Source organism: Solea solea, chromosome 3 (genome assembly GCF_958295425.1).
Source record: "Solea solea chromosome 3, fSolSol10.1, whole genome shotgun sequence".
Classification (NCBI taxonomy): Eukaryota; Metazoa; Chordata; class Actinopteri; order Pleuronectiformes; family Soleidae; genus Solea; species Solea solea.
Genome location: NC_081136.1, coordinates 6,509,028 through 6,529,342, shown reverse-complemented (window position 1 = coordinate 6,529,342; position 20,315 = coordinate 6,509,028). Strand labels below are relative to the sequence as shown.

The 20,315-nt window shown below is 40.7% G+C and overlaps 1 protein-coding gene across 1 annotated transcript in view; it reads right to left on the bottom strand.

The window, feature by feature from the left end:
• Positions 1-6,138: 6,138 nt before the first annotated feature.
• The window catches only part of adam19a (ADAM metallopeptidase domain 19a), a 157,108-nt gene continuing 142,931 nt past the window's right edge, over positions 6,139-20,315 (bottom strand). Inside the window, exons 18-23 of the mRNA XM_058624904.1 lie at positions 17,500-17,608; positions 16,717-16,858; positions 13,149-13,248; positions 11,683-11,934; positions 9,767-9,975; positions 6,139-7,057 (exon numbers count right to left, since the gene is read on the bottom strand). Coding sequence (XP_058480887.1) covers positions 7,006-7,057; positions 9,767-9,975; positions 11,683-11,934; positions 13,149-13,248; positions 16,717-16,858; positions 17,500-17,608 — 864 coding nt within the window. The 3' untranslated portion in view covers positions 6,139-7,005. The remainder of the gene's footprint in view (positions 7,058-9,766; positions 9,976-11,682; positions 11,935-13,148; positions 13,249-16,716; positions 16,859-17,499; positions 17,609-20,315) is intronic.

The following is a 20,315-nucleotide window of genomic DNA, read 5'->3' as shown; positions in this document are numbered from 1 at the left end:
AACGACATACTAACCTATGACTTTTTTGTCACATTTTAGACGACATACTAACCTATGACTTTTTTTTCACATTTTGAACGACATACTAAAGTATGACTTTTTTTTCACATTTTGAACGGCATACTAACTAACCTATGACTTTTTTTCACATTTTGAACGACATACTAAAGTATGACTTTTTTCACATTTTGAACGACATACTAACCTATGACTTTTTTTTCACATTTTGAACGACATACTAAAGTATGACTTTTTTTTCACATTTTGAACGACATACTAACCTATGACTTTTTTTTTACATTTTGGACGACATACTAAAGTATGACTTTTTTTTAACATTTTGAACGACATACAGAACCTATGACTTTTTTTTTACATTTTGAACGACATACTAACCTATGACTTTTTTTTACATTTTGAACGACATACTAAAGTATGACTTTTTTTTCACATTTTGAACGACATACTAAAGTATGACTTTTTTTCACATTTTGGACGACATACTAACCTATGACTTTTTTTTTCACATTTTGGACAACATACTAAAGTATGACTTTTTTTCACATTTTGGACGACATACTAACCTATGACTTTTTTTTTCACATTTTGAACGACATACTCAAGTATGACTTTTTTTCACATTTTGGACGACATACTAACCTATGACTTTTTTTTTCACATTTTGGACGACATACTAAAGTATGACTTTTTTATGACGCTTCTCAGTGTACTGCCTTGATGAAGGTTTTTTTTTGCATTGTCAGACAATGAGAGGAGCTTACCTGATTTTGCCTGTAGATATTTCATCTTTTCATTTAAATTCAGTTTTATTCTTATAGCACCAATTCAAAACATACATTATGAATACACTTTACATAGTAAGGTCAAGAACTATTGGCAGCACAGTTTGTTGGGGCAGGGAAACAGACTTGTCATTTTTAACTGGTGTCATACACTAACTTACTTTTATTTATACTTATACTTATACTATATTTTTGCTGGTTCAAACCGAAGAGCAAATAAATAATAAAAGATGAACAGATATACAGTATGTGCTGTATTCATTTCAGTACTTTCACATAAAGTAACAGAAGGAAACGGTCTGAGAGGCACATGATTCAGTGGTTTATTGTTAAGTGAAATGAAAGTGTGGTGAACTCCAGAGTTGTTTTCAGTCCACATCCACGTCCTGTTGAAGACAGTGATGTTACGTATTACGTACAGGACGTACATATTGTATCTGCTGGTGTTTTTCTTCTACAGCATTCTGAAACTTTGATTGCAAACATTTTAATTTAATATCTGATGACATACAACATTGAGCAGTGTGGAAAAAACAAGTGCCTTGGTCGTTTGATCATTTTGGCTGTGTTATGGCTAAAATTTGGGCACGACTATGTATTTTTATTTGATTTTGTTATTTCCACCTCCACACAACTTCCACAGTCAGACTAAAATGCACTGTGTACAAACAAGTGTCACACTCATACCTTCAGTAAATGCAGTAAATTAGTATTTATTTTTACTGTGAACCATATATCGGTTCATAGCAACACGGACACTTTCCTTTTAAAATCCATTCCAACCCACCTAACAGTTGCTATTTCTCAAGAAGTTAGATTTCCTTGTACTTGACCTGCCCCCTACTGGCCAGACTAGATGCATCGGTAATTAATGAGAGAGATTTATTTTGACAGTTTTGATGGTATATTGTTTTTGGACAGTTTTTTTCGACATACTATACAAGGACACCTTTGACATGTCCTAGCATAGTATGTCGGCAAACACTGTCCAAATATAAACCGTCTAAAATGTCCTCATGTAGTATGTTGTCAAAGAATGTCTTCATTAATGTCAAAGATGTCCTCGTACAGTACTGCCAACAAAAACTGGACCCTAAACCTTATTTTAGTGAGTGGATTTTTTTTTTTTTTCGTTTCAAGAAAAAGATTCCTAACCCTTTACCATCACTAGGGGCCCCAGCACTGCCACCTAGTGGACTGGAACAACCCTGTTGTGGATCCGAACCTGCAAGACCAGATCAACTTCACGCTTGGGGACTGGGACAACCCCGCGTTTGTGGAACCAAGTAAAGGTACTGAAACGCAATCCTGACCGAGGGCTTTACCGTTCTAAACTGTACCGTACTGAACTGTACCATGATGGAAACACAACTATTCATTTGACACAAAGACAAATGTTTCTGAAAAATGATGTTGGCAAGTGGCACAAAAACTATCACTCGGCTGCAAACTGTCGCTCCAACAAAAGCCCAATCGGTGGGAGGACAAATTAAATATACTTTATGGAAAAACTTTTGACCATATGTTCCTTGTTTACATAAAATAAAATAAAAAAGGAACTTCCATTCCAGCCTTTCCATTAAGAATAGTTCCGAATAGACCTGGTCCCAACTGCTCCATTTATCTGTAGCCTTTCTTCGGGGGGAACCAGAGTAATTGTACGCTAGGGTGCAGGTGGAGCTAGACCCACGACAGTCAGCTGGTTTTACCGTTCCAAACCGTTCCAAACCGCACCGTACCGTAAAACAAACCCAACTGTTCCACGATGGAAACAAGGCATTCAAAACTGCCAACAGATACCCAGATATTTTCAGTCTTTTTAGTCGTGTGTGTGTATTTCTTGGAACTTTTGAAGGTCCCTTTGAATCAAACGTCAGTTGCAGTATGTTCTGTGTGTGTTTGTGTGCGTTTGTGTTAAAGCTGAACACATTCGCTAAAGGGCAGTAAAAGAGGGCGAATCAGGCCGCCAGGCTCTCATGTGTCAGCCTTGGGGAGATTGCTTTCATTCCCCCGGTGTCATTGTGAGCTGGGCGATAAAATCTGCAGCCAATAAAGTTTGCATTTAGTTTGGTCTGCAAACAGCAGCTCTGAAGCAGAGTCACAGCAGTGGTTTAAAAAGGGACTTAATGTTTCCCTCTAACACATCCCGCATCCTTCACCTCAGTGTGTTTACTGAACTCATCTCCATCTGTGGCCGACGTATAAAAGCCATTATTCAGCCGAGTCAATGAGGGATCACATCATTAACCCCCGCTTTGCCTTAGAGAGGTGTAATAACGGAAAACTCAATAATAAAAATAAAACTTCTGTCCTTTTTTTTAGTCAACTGCTTGTTTGGTGTCCAACTGTTTTTCTTTGTTTATATAACGGACTTTTGTAATCGTTCATAAAGGTGCTATACAAATACAAAACTAAACTTTATAATTCAATAACATAGAGACAGTTCAGATGAAGATGGTGAAGTGAGAGCTTGACATTTGGTCCCTCTGCTTATATTTGACATTTAGAGGCCAGATTCTTTCAGTGAGATGTGGATATTCATGCTCCAAAGATGATTAAATGTTTCCATCACCTTTACCCTTTCAATCAGTGTCTTTAACAGACCATAATAACCTTCTCTGCACCTGGAACATTTTCATGACATTCACTCAAACAAATTCACGGCACTAAGACAATAAAAAAAAGAAAAGAGAAGAAGCCCTGAAGTCATTTGGATTCTCCGCCACCGTGAGCTGCAGCTCTTATTAGTTTTAATGTGCGTCACCGAAGATCTGCAAGATTTCACTCATTTAGTTTCGGGCGTAGTTTACAGAAGTAATTACAGTTTGAGAAGAAAAACAGTTGCTGTTTGAACTCTTTGGTTTGAAGAAATGCTGTGAATCTGAATCACAAATGTTAGGGTTAAAAATATCAAGGGATTTCATCATTCAGCTTTAAAACGGGGTGAAAGTTTCGTAATATTGCAAACAGCACATGAGCAGAAAAGATAGCAGCAACATGTAAACAACAGGTATATACGAATAAAAACAAATATGTGAAGAGGGAAAAATAATCACTTACAATGTAAAAAAATCAAATCATAAAATTGGCATTCAGTTTAATATCCTCCCAAACTCAGCGGCCTAATATTAACAAACGTCCCGTCTCGTTATCGGTCAGCAAATCGAAGGAATCTTTCATATGCTCTGACGGGAATTGAGGTGTATGCACCAATTAATTGCCTCATTAAATTATTATTATTAAAGTATCAGCTTTTAAAAATCCACTGGGTGTTAAACGTTAGTAATCAATACGTTGAGTTCTGAAGAGGAAACAGAAAAACATCAGCGCAAACGTATCTTGGGCTAACTGTTGTTAGCAAAACCAGACGATAAACTCCAGACCGTTTTTTCAAGACTCAGAGAAGCAACATGAACACGATAAAAAAAACAACATTACTATGGCGTACGACTCATTAAATGTCAAACAAATAACAATTAACTGTGAAAGTAGGAGAATGTTTTTACTTCAAACATGTGGCAGCCATTTTGGAATGCTAGGTTGTTCCATGCTCCCAGTTTTTCTTCTTCTAATAAAAAATGTACAGCAGGCTGCACATTGAGAGGCACAGTGCTGCCCTCCAGTGTTTAAAGCTCTCAATCGCAGTTCACAATGGTATCAACCAGTATTAACCCTCTTATGATCGCCATGATATTCAGGCCGTGTGGGTTTATTTTGATTTTATGTCCAAGAATGTTCAAAGAGTGAGGGCTTCTGCTTCCTTTTTCCAAGCGAACTCACTTTCTCGATAATCTGGCAGTTATTCAACCGTTTAGGAATTACGGCACCCGAGAAGCTGACGTCTCAAACGTGTGCCGCGCTGGTGAATCTCGTCTGTGATTGGACTACCGTAATGACTAGTATATGGGTGCAAAGCTCCATTTCTCTGCACCGCTTTGTCCTCCACATGAGGGTCATGCGGGCTGCTGTGCCCATCTCAGCTGACATAGGGCGAAAGGCGGGGTCACACCCCAGACAGATTGAATATTCTCGATATCGCAGACGGTCTAGGAGTTACGGGATTGAGAAGTACACATGCCAAGTCCTGTAAGTGGCGACACACAGAACCATTATTCCTTCTTCTTCTTCTTCTAATGATTTCCAGCAGGCTGTAGTTAAAAGTATGAGCTGAGGGGATGTTCCACTTTAAGGACCGCCCCTTTAAGTTGGAAATTCCGACCTCCGACTTCACCTGGAACGCACATCAGTCTGTACAGAGTTCCTCGTAGAAACCTGTGTGTTCCATCTTCTCCGGCTGAACGACTGAAGATTGATTTATAGACGGTCGGTGGTCGGTAGAAAAACTCTTCTCATGTAGATCACGTGGACTGCAGGTTTGTTTGAGCGCCGCGGTAATTGACTACGAAAACGTCCACATCGATATTTGTCTCCCCACGAGGCCGATCCGCCTCGCTGTCTGGTAGCGCGGACTCTCCGAATGCATTAGTCTCCGGGGAGAAGAGAGCAGCCTCTCGCAGATATCTCTTTTCCAACCGAGTGGAATCCATTAAGAGCAGGTGAGAGCGGAGGCCGCTCACCACCGCGCGCGCCTTCACACTCTCTGCTCCGCAGCCGAGAACCAGAAGATCGTCACGGAAACGCAGAGACGGCCTTTGTATTCGCAGATGAACGAATGGGATTTTATTTTTGTAGCCTTGAATCTCTCATTAATTACCGATGTCTAACTTCATCTGCCATTGTGTGTATAGACATTTTCATTATGTATATAAACCTTTCTGAAGTGAAATGTTTCGTTCTATAGGCTGCATATACACTTTAGTCAACTTAAAAAATTAAGATACATAATATTTATTTCACAAAATATATTCTAATATACTAGTTGGCATCAAAAAATGTTTTTGTTTTAAAAAAAATAGAATTGGAACACCCTTTATAAAGGGTTTTATAATCCTTTAAATATGCAGCTGCTTTAATTAACGGACACATGTAAGTGTCATTTCTTGCTGCCTTGTGCTTCGTTCATGTATCTTATTTATTGTTTTTCTGATGTTATTTAACCATTTATCATGTATTTAGTTGTGTAATTGTGTCACAGTACATGCACAGAGCGTCGCTTACGACTTACGCAAATATAGATTGAAAACCTTGTCTTGTAGTCGACAGTCCTGAGGGAACACGACCTAAAAGTAAAATAGTGTTCAAATTTAAGCATCATGAGGGGACAAAAGTGGAGAACGGCGTCCGCTAAATTCTATAACTCGTCTTTTAAACAACATTGTTGAAAAATCACATTTCCTTTAAATATAAATAACATGGGAAAGAAAGTCCTTTAGTAAAAAAAAAATGTTTATGTAACAATTTAAAAGTCATAACACACAGCAGAAGACATTCAAATCAACATGAGCGACTGGGGCGTGTCCTGCAAGTCACTGCAAGCGTCCACTGAGTCCCCTCCATGTAAACAGTGTTGAAAAGAAGCTGCGATGTGATTGGTTCTGCTCCCTCCCTCCCTCCCTTTTCTCAGGCCTTTTGCATCTCCAGGTTTTTGTGTTGTTTTTTTTTTAAAACATTCCTGATACAAAACAATAAATTATTAAACCTAAACTTGCGGTAAACGTAGCGTTGAGGACGTTTTTTCGAGCGCGTACGTACGGACACACCCCAGGTTTCTGCAGAAAACTCTTTGGCACGTAACACAAATCAAAAAACGAGACGTACGACAAACTGTAAACAAAACTGCAGTCGTTACAAAATGCTTTTTTTTATATATATATACACACAGACAAAAAAAACGAACAAAAAAAACCACACACAAACAACCTTTTTAAAAAAATTTGGCAAATGTGACTTTTCCCCAGCGGTAACACTCGTCTTAGTCTGCAAAGGCCTCCGTGCAAAACCGTGTCGTCGGGGTTAATGTTAGCGCGCGGGGAGGTGGGAGGAGGGAGGAGGAGCAGGGGGCAGGTGGGAGGGGTCACAACTAAAAAAGAGGAGATGTTGGTGTATAAGTCTGAACTGGAATGAGTCCTGGTTTGTTTTTTTTCCCTCTTCCTCTCTTTCATGTCTCCGTTTTCTAACTTTGTGTTCGTCCTCCTCGCGGTGAGCGCCGACAGCTCTGTGGTTTCACCAGCCAATGTCTCTTTAGTGCAAATAGATCTGTCAGCTGCTGCGTCCTCACAGGGCCGAGGAGGAGAGGAGAAGGTCATTTACGTGCCAGAGGCGAGGCTGTGTTTGGTTTTGCACCTGGGACCGGTCTGGAAGAGAGAGAGACACAGAGAGGGAGACAGAGAGAGACAGACAGACAGAGAGAGTGTTTTTTTTAACCAAAATACCAGAACTAGTTCTCTTGCATTTCTCATTCAAACCGCATTAAAGTGACAATGAGCATCTAGTCTGATCAAAAAAGTGGGTAAAAACAAGTGTTCAGTGGTGGGTGAGCAATATGAGCTAAAAATGATAAGATGATAATATTCATGATGATATTTCACAGGATTGTAAAGTAAAAGTGCTTTTTTTGATGTTTATATTTATATAATGTTTATATTTACAATCGAGTAATCGTTAGAAAGATATTGATGAGTGTTTGTCAAACCTGGAAGTGATGATGTTCCCAAACGTCTTGTTTTTGTCCACAAACGAAAACGATTCAGTTTCAATGATTTCTTTGTTATTATATGGAGCAAAGAAACGAAGGAAATAATCACATTAAAGAAGCGGAAACGATCAGAAATCTTGTTTTAATGACGAGAAAACCCCCAAACCGATAAATCGTCTATCAAAATAGTTGACGATTCATTTAGTAATCGATTCAAATAAATCTAAAATGAAGTAAATAAAAATGTGGCCAACCGTAATTAAAACACAAATGCACAAAAGAACTGTATCGTAGAAAAGCGCCATTAGACTTGATGCTGGTGTTTTAAGATGTCGTCCACTTATAGTCACAATGTTGGATTTCTAACTTTCAAAGTCAACGCAACCTCGAAAACCGCTCCAAAGATTCCCGTCAGTCGTCGAAAACACACGAAACGAGTGGAGGTTTTTCAAAACGACAAAGAAAAGAATTGTTGACATTTTGTACATCAGTTATTTTTACGTCCACATAATGAGGGAAGTGTCATAATCATCATAATGATTTAAATCCGCCAGGAGAAAAGTGTTCCATGGATTCTCTGTAAACGTGATGCGTGGGACGCAGCAGCGAAAGCACGACGACTGTGAGCTCTATTTAACCGCAGTTACACACGGAGAGCACGCGGCGCCGCGTCTGACGAGAGGACGGCCGACTGCTGATGAAGCGCCGAGTCATTGCACTGCACGCTTTGTAAAACCTCAAGCGTTTATGTGCTCGCACCTGCTCGGGACAGAGAAGAGAGTGGAGAAAAAAAGAAAAAGAAAAGAGAAAGGTAGGGACACGACGAGGCAGTATTTCTCAGTCATTTTATAGGCGGGTCATAAAAGGACATTCAGACTCTGTGTTATTCTCACGAGACGAGTGTGAGACGATGGTAGTGAGGGTGTCACGTTCTCTCTGAGGTCAGTGTAAAGTCAAACAGGAGCGGCTTCTCCTCGGGAGAATGGAGGGCCGCGGCCAACACATCCAGAATATGTTGTTCACTCAAGTACGTTATGTTAGCGCTGACCTCGAGTGGGAGGACCACGCACAGTTATGCTGTCAAGACCGCCCACTTTTATATGTGTGTGTGTGTGTGTGTGTGTGAGGGAGTGCGGAATATCTATAGCTTGTTTATAGCCGTGAAGACATCAATAGAGAATCATTCGTTTCCCCTTTACACTAATAAAAGCTTTAGATTTGTGAAGTTTTGTCACATAATAAGATACATGACAGCTTAAGACTAAAAACATATTAAGAACGTGTTTCTCTGGAAACGGACATGTGTGTCACTTTGTCTCCTGCACCAAATCCCATAGAGAAAATCATCGATTTAACCTGACAGCACAGGGGGTTCATTCACTGTCTGGTTCGTCCATTTCCACGTCTAAATGTGTCGTTCTGTGATTCCTAGAGTTTTAGAATGTCGTTCCGATTCTCCCAAATGAACCGAACGAGACAAACTGAAAACCAGCCGCACTCCGAGTCCCAGGGGCTAAAAATGCTGATTTTCTCTATGGACTTTGGTGTGTAGAGAGTGAGCAGTTTAGAAAAACAAAATAAAGCGGCCAACGTCTTCTTTAAGACATCATGTAGTTATGCTGGCGTACATTAATCACGTGGGTCATTTGTTAAGTAGCTAATACAGCATCCACACTTCTAAAAAACGTGTTTAAGACACCAACAATGACACCGTAGCGTCTCTTGTTTTGTCGTAAATGAACTGCAGCGCCGCCCTTCCATCCCTAAATAATGAAATATACCGTGTATTTCAGTTATTAAGACGAAGATGTCGGCTCTTCCTCTGTACGACCGCGTCGTCCTCAGATCGTAACTTCCTCTCTTTACAGACTGCGAGAGGACGTGACTTTACAAGTCTTCTGTTAGACTCCTTCATGGCGTTGTCTGTTCAATTATTAAAACAACCATCTGTCGAACAATAAAAGGTGTTTCTTCGGATTGTAACAGCCTGTACTGCCGACACGGAGCTGCTGAGGAAACACAGCGGCGCACATCAGTGCACTTTTCATTTGAACAGGAAAATAAAAGAGAAATAAAAGTGTCGACAGATCAGACAGAAGTGTGTGTGTGTGTTTACACAGTCACATTATGGGGACTTGTCTTCCTTATGGGGACAAACATCATGTCCCTACATTTTAAGACATGTTTTAAAATTAGGCTGAGGTCAGGGTTAAGTTAAGATTAGGTCAGTAGTAAATATGGTAATTATGGTTAAGGTTAGAGTAAGTCTCCAGGAAATGAATGTAAGTCAATGTCATGTCCTCTGAAGACATGGAAACCAGTGTGTGTGTGTGTGTGTGTGTGTGTGTGTGTGTGTGTGTGTGTTCACCTGAGTGCTCTGAGGGGGGAGATGGCGGAGACTTTGCCCACAGGTTTGGGTCCGACCGCTGGCGGCATCATGACCAGCAGAGGCGGCGACGGTTTGGAAACCGCAGCCAGGCCCGGACTCCGTGTGGGGGAGGCTCCCCGGGCTGGGCTGAGGGGGAGGGGCCTCTGAGGGGGGAAGGCGGACGACCTGGGCTTCAGCTCAGAAACCAGCTAAAAACAGAAAGAAACACAGATATTGGCATTGAAGAAGTTCCACTTTGAAATGTACATATTCCTCTTCTTTCCTTTTTTCCATATGGTTCAGATGTCAGTTTTTCTTTAAAAGTGTGTATTTTTGGCGTTTTTATTTGAATATATTCAGTGAACAGAGAAGGGAACAGGGCGAGAGAGAGTCATTAATCCATCTGGCTAAGAATCAAACCAGCTGCTCAAGCAAATGTGCCTTTACTTCACCTCGTTATTCTTTTGCTTATTATTTTTGGCTCAGGCTAAAAATCTATTTATTTTATGTAAATGAATTACCGTTTTCTTTCCCGTTGAGTTACAAAAAACCCCGACTTGTCTGTCAGACAGAGACGAGCTTGAATAATCTAAACTATCGAGTGGACGGACAAAGAGCAAGGGGAGGAAAAAAAGAAAAGATGGACATCTTTGTGCATGGGTTCACTGCCAACATGGAAGACAACACTAAATCCCCAGGACGTGGACACAGCAGGGACGAGAGCTGTCAGTGTGGAAGGAGTCCAGTGTGTCTCTTGTATCTGCTCACTGAGCTGATGAGACCATCTTCTGTCTCACCTCACACATGTGGGACAGCAGCGGATTTAAAAAATGACCGACGCAGTGAAGCGGACATTTGATACGAAACCACAAAGAAAACGTCACTTTATCAGAGGGAGAAATCAATTAAACTAAAACTAACTGTTCTTTTTTTTTTTTTTTTTTTATATCTGGCTTCAGAGGAAAAACAATCTGTGATTCATCTAAGAATCTTTGAACAGTGTTTTTCTCTCTTTGGCAAAAACATTTACACATCACACATTTCGCCGAACTCAAAGAGACGCTTTCAACGTCTGCCGCCGAGTAAACAGGAAGCGGCAAATTACCGCGGACTCTCCGCGAATTAACTGTGGACTTTATGTGACCCACACATGTGCTCACTGTGTTCACACACTGTCTGTTTGAACGCGGGCTTTCACAGACGCAGCACATTGAGAGGAACGTTAATGACAGTTGGACGACCGGAGAGAGTTTAAAAACTAAAAGTAAAAACATTAAAATCATAAAATGGTAAAAATCTAGAGAGAAGTTTGCGGGTTATTCTCAACCTGAAGTGATGTTCCCTGGGAACAGAGATTATTAATCTCCATGGGTAAGAGTCAGGTTCATAGTCTGGTTTTTGGCTCCATCTAAAAGAATTATGGAGGTAGGAAGGTGCCAAACCTTAAAGATCTTTAAAAACACAATAAAAACGATACAATAAAATGTTTAAATTAATCCTAGGTTAATCCATGGTTCTGTTTTTTTTGTTAAAGTGTTTATTTTGATATGGAACGATAGAAAGTCCACAATATAAATGTATTTATGATGCAAAATGGATCTATTAGTTTGAAAACATACAGAAATAAGTCATTATAACTTGATACTAAGTGGCGGGCAGCAAGTTTGAGACCTCTGGTTTTACATGACGCTGAGAAATAATCATCAATTTCCCAATAATGACAAAAATATTTTGTTTACGTCACTCTATTGTTATTTTTACAACAGTAATAAAATACTAGTGAATATCAGCGACAGTTTTCCCTCAGGATGTGAAAGTATTAGTTTCTGAGTCGTGTGTGAAACAACCTTTATGTTATTGTTATGATTTAAATTTAAGTTTAAAAAAATAGGTCAAATAAAGTGTTTTTTTTTTACCAGTGGAGATCGTGTCGGGTTGAGGGGCAGAGGTTTCTTGGGTGGGCTGAGTCTCTGTGGAGTGGGCGGTGACTTGGGTGGGCCTGTCGGGGGTTTGCCAGCTGGCAGCGGCGGACGGAGCGACTTGAGTTGTCGAGGGACGCCCTGTGGAGACGGGGCGGGTCTCAGAGGTCGAACAATGTTGACTGGCTGCGTGCCGTTGGACACCAGACCCGGTCTGAGAGGCAGGACCTCTTTGCTGGTGTGAGGAAGCTGGAACCAAAAAGAAAAAAAAATCAATGAAAACATTGAACTTAAAGTGAACTGTGTCCAACTCACAGCTCTGAAGCACAATCCCTCAGATTAAGTCTAATTTATAGAGTGTTCCTACATAATGAACTCATTATCAAGATGTCAGATTAAATATTAAAGTCATTTTTTAACAATTATGTTATTAATGATGTATTATTAAACACATTGATTTGATTTGATATCAATTCTAACAATTTCACTTGGTTATGAAAGAGGTTTTTAAAGCACTTATGCTGTAAAAAGTCTGTCTAAACTGGTGCATCATTAAAAATTACTTTAAAGTAGTTCAATGAATGCACTTTTTATTTAATTTGACCACACAGTGAAACTCTACACGACAGTCGTAGGTAATAATTCAAATTTGAACATTAAAAAAACCTGTTCAAGCTCAAAAAATACAGCCTAAAAATGCTGCAGACAATTCTATTTAATCTGGCTTTCTTCTATTTTTTCTTTTGAGAAAATATTATGGTTTTATGCTTTAGATTTACTCACGCTCACTTCTACAATGTTCACACATTTTATTTTATTGACGATTAAATGCCAACTGTCAAAAAACGCAGACGATTTTATGTATAATTTAACATTAATATTAATATTTCTCATCTTTCCTTCTTTGTTGTTACATTTTCTCTTGAACTTTTGTTCATGCACGACTCCCAGAATGACTTAAAAAAAAATCTTTAATCTCTTTAATGTGCAGAAATATAGATTTTATACCGCGTGTGAAAAGAGCTCATGAATCTCATTTTTATCATAATTCCTCAGACAGATTGTCCCCGTCCTTGTGTCCTCTGTCCTCTTTTCGGGCCGTTCGTCTGTATCTCTTTCATAGCGGTGACAAATGTGCCCTAACCCGAGCGACTAACCCACCCAATTATATTAATGCTATAAAAACAAGCAAAAATACCCACATGATGAAATGATGTCGTACAGTGAACCAGAGCGGATGAGAGCTGTGGGAGGAGACGTGGTGTACGACACAATCTGCTGCAAAACGAGGTCATTTACCACCAAGGTCAAACTCATGGATGGTCCATTACTCACTAAAATACAGTGAGGGAAAAACAAATGACTCCCTCCTCCCTTTCCTCACTCACTCCCCTCCCTTCCTTTCCTTTCCTTTCCTTTCCTTTGCTTCCTTCCTTTCCCCGCGCACGCTCTTCCCCACTCACCCCCTTGTGGCTGCTCGCTTTGTTGACCGGTCCGACCACCTTCAGGTGAAAGGCAGGATTCAGGTGGCCGTTCTTCCCTTTCTCCAGCGACGCCTCCGCCCTGAGGAGAAGTGAGGACGGAGACAAGAGAATAAAGCAGAGGGCGACACGACAGCCAGAAGCTGCTCGGCTTCATCACTCCTCTCAATCTGGCATTGATTTTTTTTCCTTTTTCTTTTTTGGCCTCAGGTGGGAAAACAGAAAAGCAGAAGTCAACAGGAGGGTTTTGATCGATAAGGATCAGGATGAAGCCAAAATGTTTCAATGCACACACACACACACAAACATGTTTGTGGCATGGACCTAATACTCATTATTTTACTTTAGGCGATGTTTGTGCAGCCTTTTCCGACTGGAAACTCACGTCTGTAAAACTCCTCCTGCACCAAAGCCCATAGAGAAAATCAGCGATTTTACACGACAGCACATAGGAGTTGTCGATCCACTTGTGTCTCTGTCAGTAATTTAAAATGTTGTTATTTTGTGAGTTCAGTGTTGGAAATACTTTCTCTGACTTAACCGGAGCGACACTAATTAAGCAAATGATGCAGCAGTAGAGCAGCATCTCACGAGTCCCAGTGCACTTAAAATGCTGATTTTCTCAATGGACTTTGGTGCGAGAGCGTATCAACAGTTATCAAATGATATTTTTCCATGAGAAAAAGCTGTCAAATGGATTTAGATTGACAAGCATATTCTGAAGTTAACATAGACTTAAGAAAAATCACTATGTTTTCAATTAAATCAAGTCTGCCCGTCTCATGCTGGTTCTCTGCACATGCATCATACAACCTCATTTAGAAAAAACAACACTGACTCACTTCACTGACATTTTGCTCTAAATCCAGCAGTCGGTGACACACAAAGCTTAGAACATTCGCTTAAAGCTGTAGGGCGTACATTTTATGAAAAGGAAAACCTGTTCCTTTAGACAGTAACACGGAGGAAAAGGTTCCAGAAGTGAATTCTACTCAGAGACAAATGCTTCTTATGACCATCATCATCATCATCATCAGACCAATTGGATTTATTTAGATTTTATGGCTGCTTTCCGGTATCCATCCATTTGGGTACGCCTGTACGTCATGATACGCATGGAACATGGGGCTGGGCTGTGATTGGCTGCAACAGGAGTGAGTCACGCCTCTCTTGCACTCGTCATGGGCGAGACGGGTCAGAGACGCTAGCGGAACTGAACTGACAAAGTGCGTTTCGATGTCAGATTTGACCTAGAAGATCGTCGGCTCAAGAGCGAATGGACAGAGATTACAGCACCAAACCGGTGTGTTTATGGTGCAATGACTGCATTTCTGTGCTAAAAGTGTGTGGCCCCACAGAACACCAGCTATTTCCCTGTGTGGCCCAGCCACGCCTGAAGTTGAATAGTCCCGGTCTACGAGTTACGGTAATGAGAAGTACGGTTTTCAGATGAAGGACGCCAGATTCACACATTGTCACATGGTTTCTGTTCACAAAGACAAAACGGAGGCGGAATAACAGCATCACCAAAAGTTACGCACTGCAGCTTCATAACCTACAACACAATACAGACCCACTCTGGATCTGAAAGGCTCTTCAGCTCAGTTTCCCCCCTTGTTTTGTCCCCTAACAACGGCTAACTTTCACAGAGTGGAAACAAAGAAGAGGATTTACTACACGGTTGCTGCTTCTGATTCTGCTGCTGCTGCACTGGATTGAATGAGACTTCATAAAGTTGTACAGTATAAAGTTCAGGCTCTTAGTTGATTAGAAGGCTTTCCTTGCACACACTGGATGTACAGTACGAGCCCGGAAAGGCCTTCAATCAGCCCGAGTCGATGCTGAACTGGAAATGAACTCAAACGATTGGCCACGGAACAAAACCAATAAAGCAAAGAGTTTTTTTTTGTTGCTGTAGCTGCTGTTAGGAGTCTTTTTAATCATCATGGCTGCTCAGTTTTCCATATTGCTCACTACTATTCATTCAGCGGCCTCTCTTTAGCAGCGGTGACCATCAAATCCAGCTGAGGCCCCAACACCCGCAGTATTTAGCCTTTCTCTGTCTTCACTTGGAAGGTCGCGGTGTTTAATCCTGGATTTATTCTGTAAGTCATGTAGACCGGAGTGTTTTCAGCGGCACTAACTCGAGACGTGTCATGACAAAGCTGTCGCTGTGGCTGAGATAATCATAAAGGAGGCTTTGGGGGCTTTAGGAGGACACGTGACGCTCTGACGGATCAGAGCTGCAGCACCCGGAAATATTCATTTATGCTGATGAGGAGACGGAAAGTTTATATACATGACCTCTTAATTTAAAAGTCAGCCTTTCTTCCCTCTCCTCCGCCCCTTGTTTCCTTCACTTCTATCCTCCAACACTTCTCAATTCCCTTTCTTCTCAGACTTCTCAGTTTTGTCTGACAAGGATGATGAGTCTCTTTTTTCGTTTGGTAAATAAAGCGACAATTAGTTCCGATATTTGTTCGTCTGCCAAGTATTTTCTCTCTTCATTTGTTGAGTCAGTTGCTTTGTGGAATAGCGTGGGCATTTTCTGTCTGGTCTCAAAGTTATGTCAAGGACAAATAAAACAAATCTTACTGGCTTCCTGAAAGAATTGACATTTATATAAATAACAAAGTTATGTATTTATGCAAAAACCTGGTCCGAGTGAGGCCGAACCTTCCACGTTTAGGGCATAAGATTTGGTTAAGCATTAACATTAATTTGATGTCTAAATATATTTCCAATTACATAAATAAATATAGAATTTTTGCTGTCTGGCAGATGCTAAAGTAAGTGGAGATAGTTCATTTTAATACAGCACATATACAGCTATGATACAAATTAGTGACATCAGGCAGATATGGAACCCCCTCCAGGGAGCTGTCCTCTCCCATGCCCAAGAAAGGTACTCCTCCGCTGGACACAAGTGCCCCATGTACCCCCTCTCTTCCCTGGAACTCCACCATGCTTCAGGGAGCTCTTTCAACTCTCCTACCCCAGCCATGGAGTGTCCCGTGTGGACACACGTGCCATTGAAATCTGCAAATGATTTCCACAATATCCGTCACATGGAGTCTATTCCTATATACAGTATCAGCTGTAGAAGCGACCAATGAAACTGGTACGTATTTTTTTCTTAGTACAATGTACCTTTAAATTTCGGGAGATTAACCCTAACCCGACATTAGTGGATTTTTTTTACGCTCTAGATGGCGGCAAAGTGCTTCCAAATACGATCCTCGGCGTGTGTGTGGAGTGTGTGTCAAGAGGCATTAGTGGGACACGTACATACGCCACCTCGGCTACGTTCGCAACGGCTTGAGGCAGATTCGTGACAATCGTCGAAACAGGGTTAAGGTAAGGCTTTGTTTAGGCTGTCCAAATGAATGGAAGTCAATGCAGAGTCCTTAAAAAGACAGCTGGTGGTTTGTTTTTCTGCACACATATCACAGTATCTTATACCATCAAATTGGGAAAAGTAGCTGGAAAAACACACATTGGAAGCAAGTGCATGCATGTACAGACAGACAGACAGACAGTGGCACAGTACTTGTTGCTCTTGTTCTTCACTCTCTGGGAAAGCCACTTGTGGTAGTAGGAGGTCTTGATCCTGTAGCAGTAGAAGAGCAGCAGCACCGTAGGCAGGAGGACGAGGAAGGCGAACAGCAGACCGACCACCAGCCCGACCTGACCTGAGGACACACACGTGGAACGGCGTTCACGTTACCAGCCACACCGTTCCGTTCCAAGTCAGATTTAACTGCAATTTTATTTATTTGTATTTATTATTTTTCTGGAAAAATGGACATCTCTTTCATGGTTAAAATAAGTAAAAAAAAAACGTCCAAACGTCACAGGTATTTGGAACTAAAAATCCTAGTATTAGAACATGTCAAGATCGACAAATGATATGACTACACATCTATGTAGTATTCCTGAAACTAAAGTGGGAGCTAATAAAGATGCGACCCCCAGGGGACAAATTAGAAATAACTGTATGTATAACTACATAATTGTAGTCCATTATCTTCAATGTAGTTTCAACTTTCCTGCTCTGCTTCTGAACAGTGGTTAAGGAAGAGCAGGGCAGATGTTTACCCCCAGGGCTGGAGCTGTGGCTGCTCCAGGTTAACACCTGTACTTCTACAGATAGACAGGTGACGGACACTAATGCTAACTCCTCACACACACATACACAGTGCTGCTCTCTCTCTCCCTGCATGAACACTTGCGGGCTGGATTGGACATTCTGGAGGGCCGCTTCTGGCCCGTGGGCCGTACGTTTGACACCCCTGTCTTATAGGGTTAATGGTTGTGTGTGTGTGTCACTCACTGTCGTACTGGACAGGTCCACTGTCCACACTTCCCCCGAGTCCTGTCTTCTCACAGAAGGGCGGAGCCGAGCCTCGATTGCAATGGCAGTTCCCGTTGCTGTTACACACCTGCACGCACACACACACAGACACACACACACAAACAAGGCATTTGTGAATGTGATTTGCTGTTAGGTCTCACTCTGATCTTGTACGTGTGCCTCGAGGTGAGCCAGTGAAATTAGAGGCACTAATGTCTTGTTTTCAACAGACGGCTCGTCTTTTAATGGGATTTTGTTTTTTTTCCTGCCTCAATATTCACATCATAAAGAGAAGAGAAGAGCAAACACGGCGAGATGATCAGGTTTTTCCATTATGTTTGATGTGACGCAGTGTTTTTTCTTTTTTTTTTATTGCGATCATGTGAGCGATGGCATTTATCTCTGAGGCGGAGGCTGAACCTGCTTTTATCACAGTCTCTGATGACCTTCATCTGGGTCAAAGTGCTTCGAGACCCAAACCATCAGAGATCACCAGGTTCACCGTGTGGTATTTAAGTTTTTTATTCTGGTAACGTCATGACTTTTGGTGACTGGCAAATAAATCTAACATCCAGAGGCAATAAATAAAGCACATTACAACCTGGAACATTATCACTGGGGCTGAGGTGGCTCGTGTGTTTCTGCCTACAGGCTGTATGTGTTTGATATGTCCTTAAATCTATTGTTTTCGTTCCCGCGGTGGCCATAATGCATACATTAATATAAATATGCATTTACGATCATCTAACAGCGCCGCACCTCCACTTCCTGCAAAAGCTGTGAAATAAAATGAACTATAAACAGAAACAAAAGAAAAATCCGACATAACGCCCTCCGTCACTCTGTCCGACAGTTACCTTTGAAAAGAGTGGTAAATATAATTTAAAAGGAACACAGGTCTTTAATAAACCTAAATTTAGAACTCAACTGAATCAAGGAAGATGAATTGACGAGTATTTTTAGAAGGATGATTAAAATAGTGTCGCTACAGATGTAAAATGTGTGCTCAGGGTTCTTGTTTTGACGTGATTGTTTGAAATAGGGTGCATTTTACAGGTTTTGTTGACTGTTATGTATAAAAAAGGGGCAGTTTATATAAGATTTATCCTCTTTCTGCTCCTTTTCATTCTTTCTTTGCCTTATTTTTTGTTTGTTCACATTGTTTTGTTCTTATTGAAAATAAATAAATACAATAAAAAAAACACATTTAAATCAGAGCTTTATGAACAATATGTTACATAAAGACACCTTTGTGTTTCTTGATTTAAAAAATGTCAAAATGAGAGGAAACTGCAAAGAAAGAAAGAAAGAAAGAAATTCCAGTGAAAACCATCCCCCACCTGGAATTGTAAGTAAATTTAATGCATATATAATTTTCCCGTGGCTATTCTTCCTCTTTATTTTATATTGTTTGTGTTTGAAAACTGCTTTTATTTCACATTCTGTCCAGTATTCTGAAATCCGATGACCGCTCACAGTGTCTGAGGCTGAGGCTCATGGGTAATGTAGTATTTATACTTTCCGCCATGAAGAAGATATGCACATAAAAATTTGGTTTTTTTTCCCGCCCCCATCTCTTTTCCTGTTTAATTTGCATTGTTTGAGTTGTGTTTAAAACAGGGACTGTGGTCTTTTCCACTGTTACAAAAAAAGTATCCCGAAATCCACGACTGCTCTCAGTGTCTGAGGCTGAGGCTCATGGGTAATGTAGTATTTATACTTTCCGCCATGAAGAAGAAAAACCGTCTATTTTCCTGTTTATTTTATATTGTTCGTGTTCTAAATTCGAGTTCTGTCCAAGACTGACTAAGTAAGTATTCCGAAATCCACAACCGCTCTCGGTGTCTGAGGCTGAGGCTCATGGGTAATGTAGTATTTAGACCTTCCGCCATGAAGAAAAAACGTCTATTTTCCTGTTTATTTTATATTGTTCGTGTTCTAAATTCGAGTTCTGTCCAAGACTGACTAAGTAAGTATTCCGAAATCCATGAATGCTCTCCATGTCTGAGGCTGAGGCTCATGGGTAATGTAGTATTTAGACCTTCCGCCATGAAGAAGAAACTCCGGCTATTTTCCTGTTTATTTTATATTGTTTGTGTTATAAAACTGTTTTTTATTTCAAGTTCTGTCCAAGACTGTGAGTGAGTAAGTATTCTGAAATCCACGACTGCTCTCGGTGTCTGGGGCTGAGGCTCATGGGTAATGTAGTATTTAAACCTTGTTTTTCTCAAAAAGAGTAGAAGAAGATGATGGACAGAAATGATGGTGAATCTCCTCCCTTTTTTACAAAAGCAAATTACGACTTAGACTTTTTTTTTTAAATTGACTCGTCTTGAACTCACAAAAGAAAAAAAACCCACAAACTTTTAACTGGAGATTAGCTTTTAACCATGATTAACATCTCCAGAAGTCTTGTGTAATTCACGAGCTCTAAATGGAGGAGAAAAAACGCATCCACGCTCCAATTACGCCGAGATGTAATTACCCGATCGGTGATTAACATGCCTATATTCCCTCATTAGCGCTCGGTCGGCATGAAGTGAAGGGCGCTCGGCTGGTTTCTCCTGGTTCTTCATCGCTCCTTTGTTTCACATTCATAACAAAAATAAACTGCTGTGATTTTTTGACTTTGAACATTCCTGACCTGGATTTGACCACAGCTCGTCCAGATCCTATAAGAGGTTTAAGCCGTCATTAAAATGTGCTTTTTTTTCTCGTAGACAGAAGTGAGGAAAACGCTCGTTAGTCCTGTTTGTTTGCATGAATATCTACAGAGTAAAGGATAAAACTGTCTA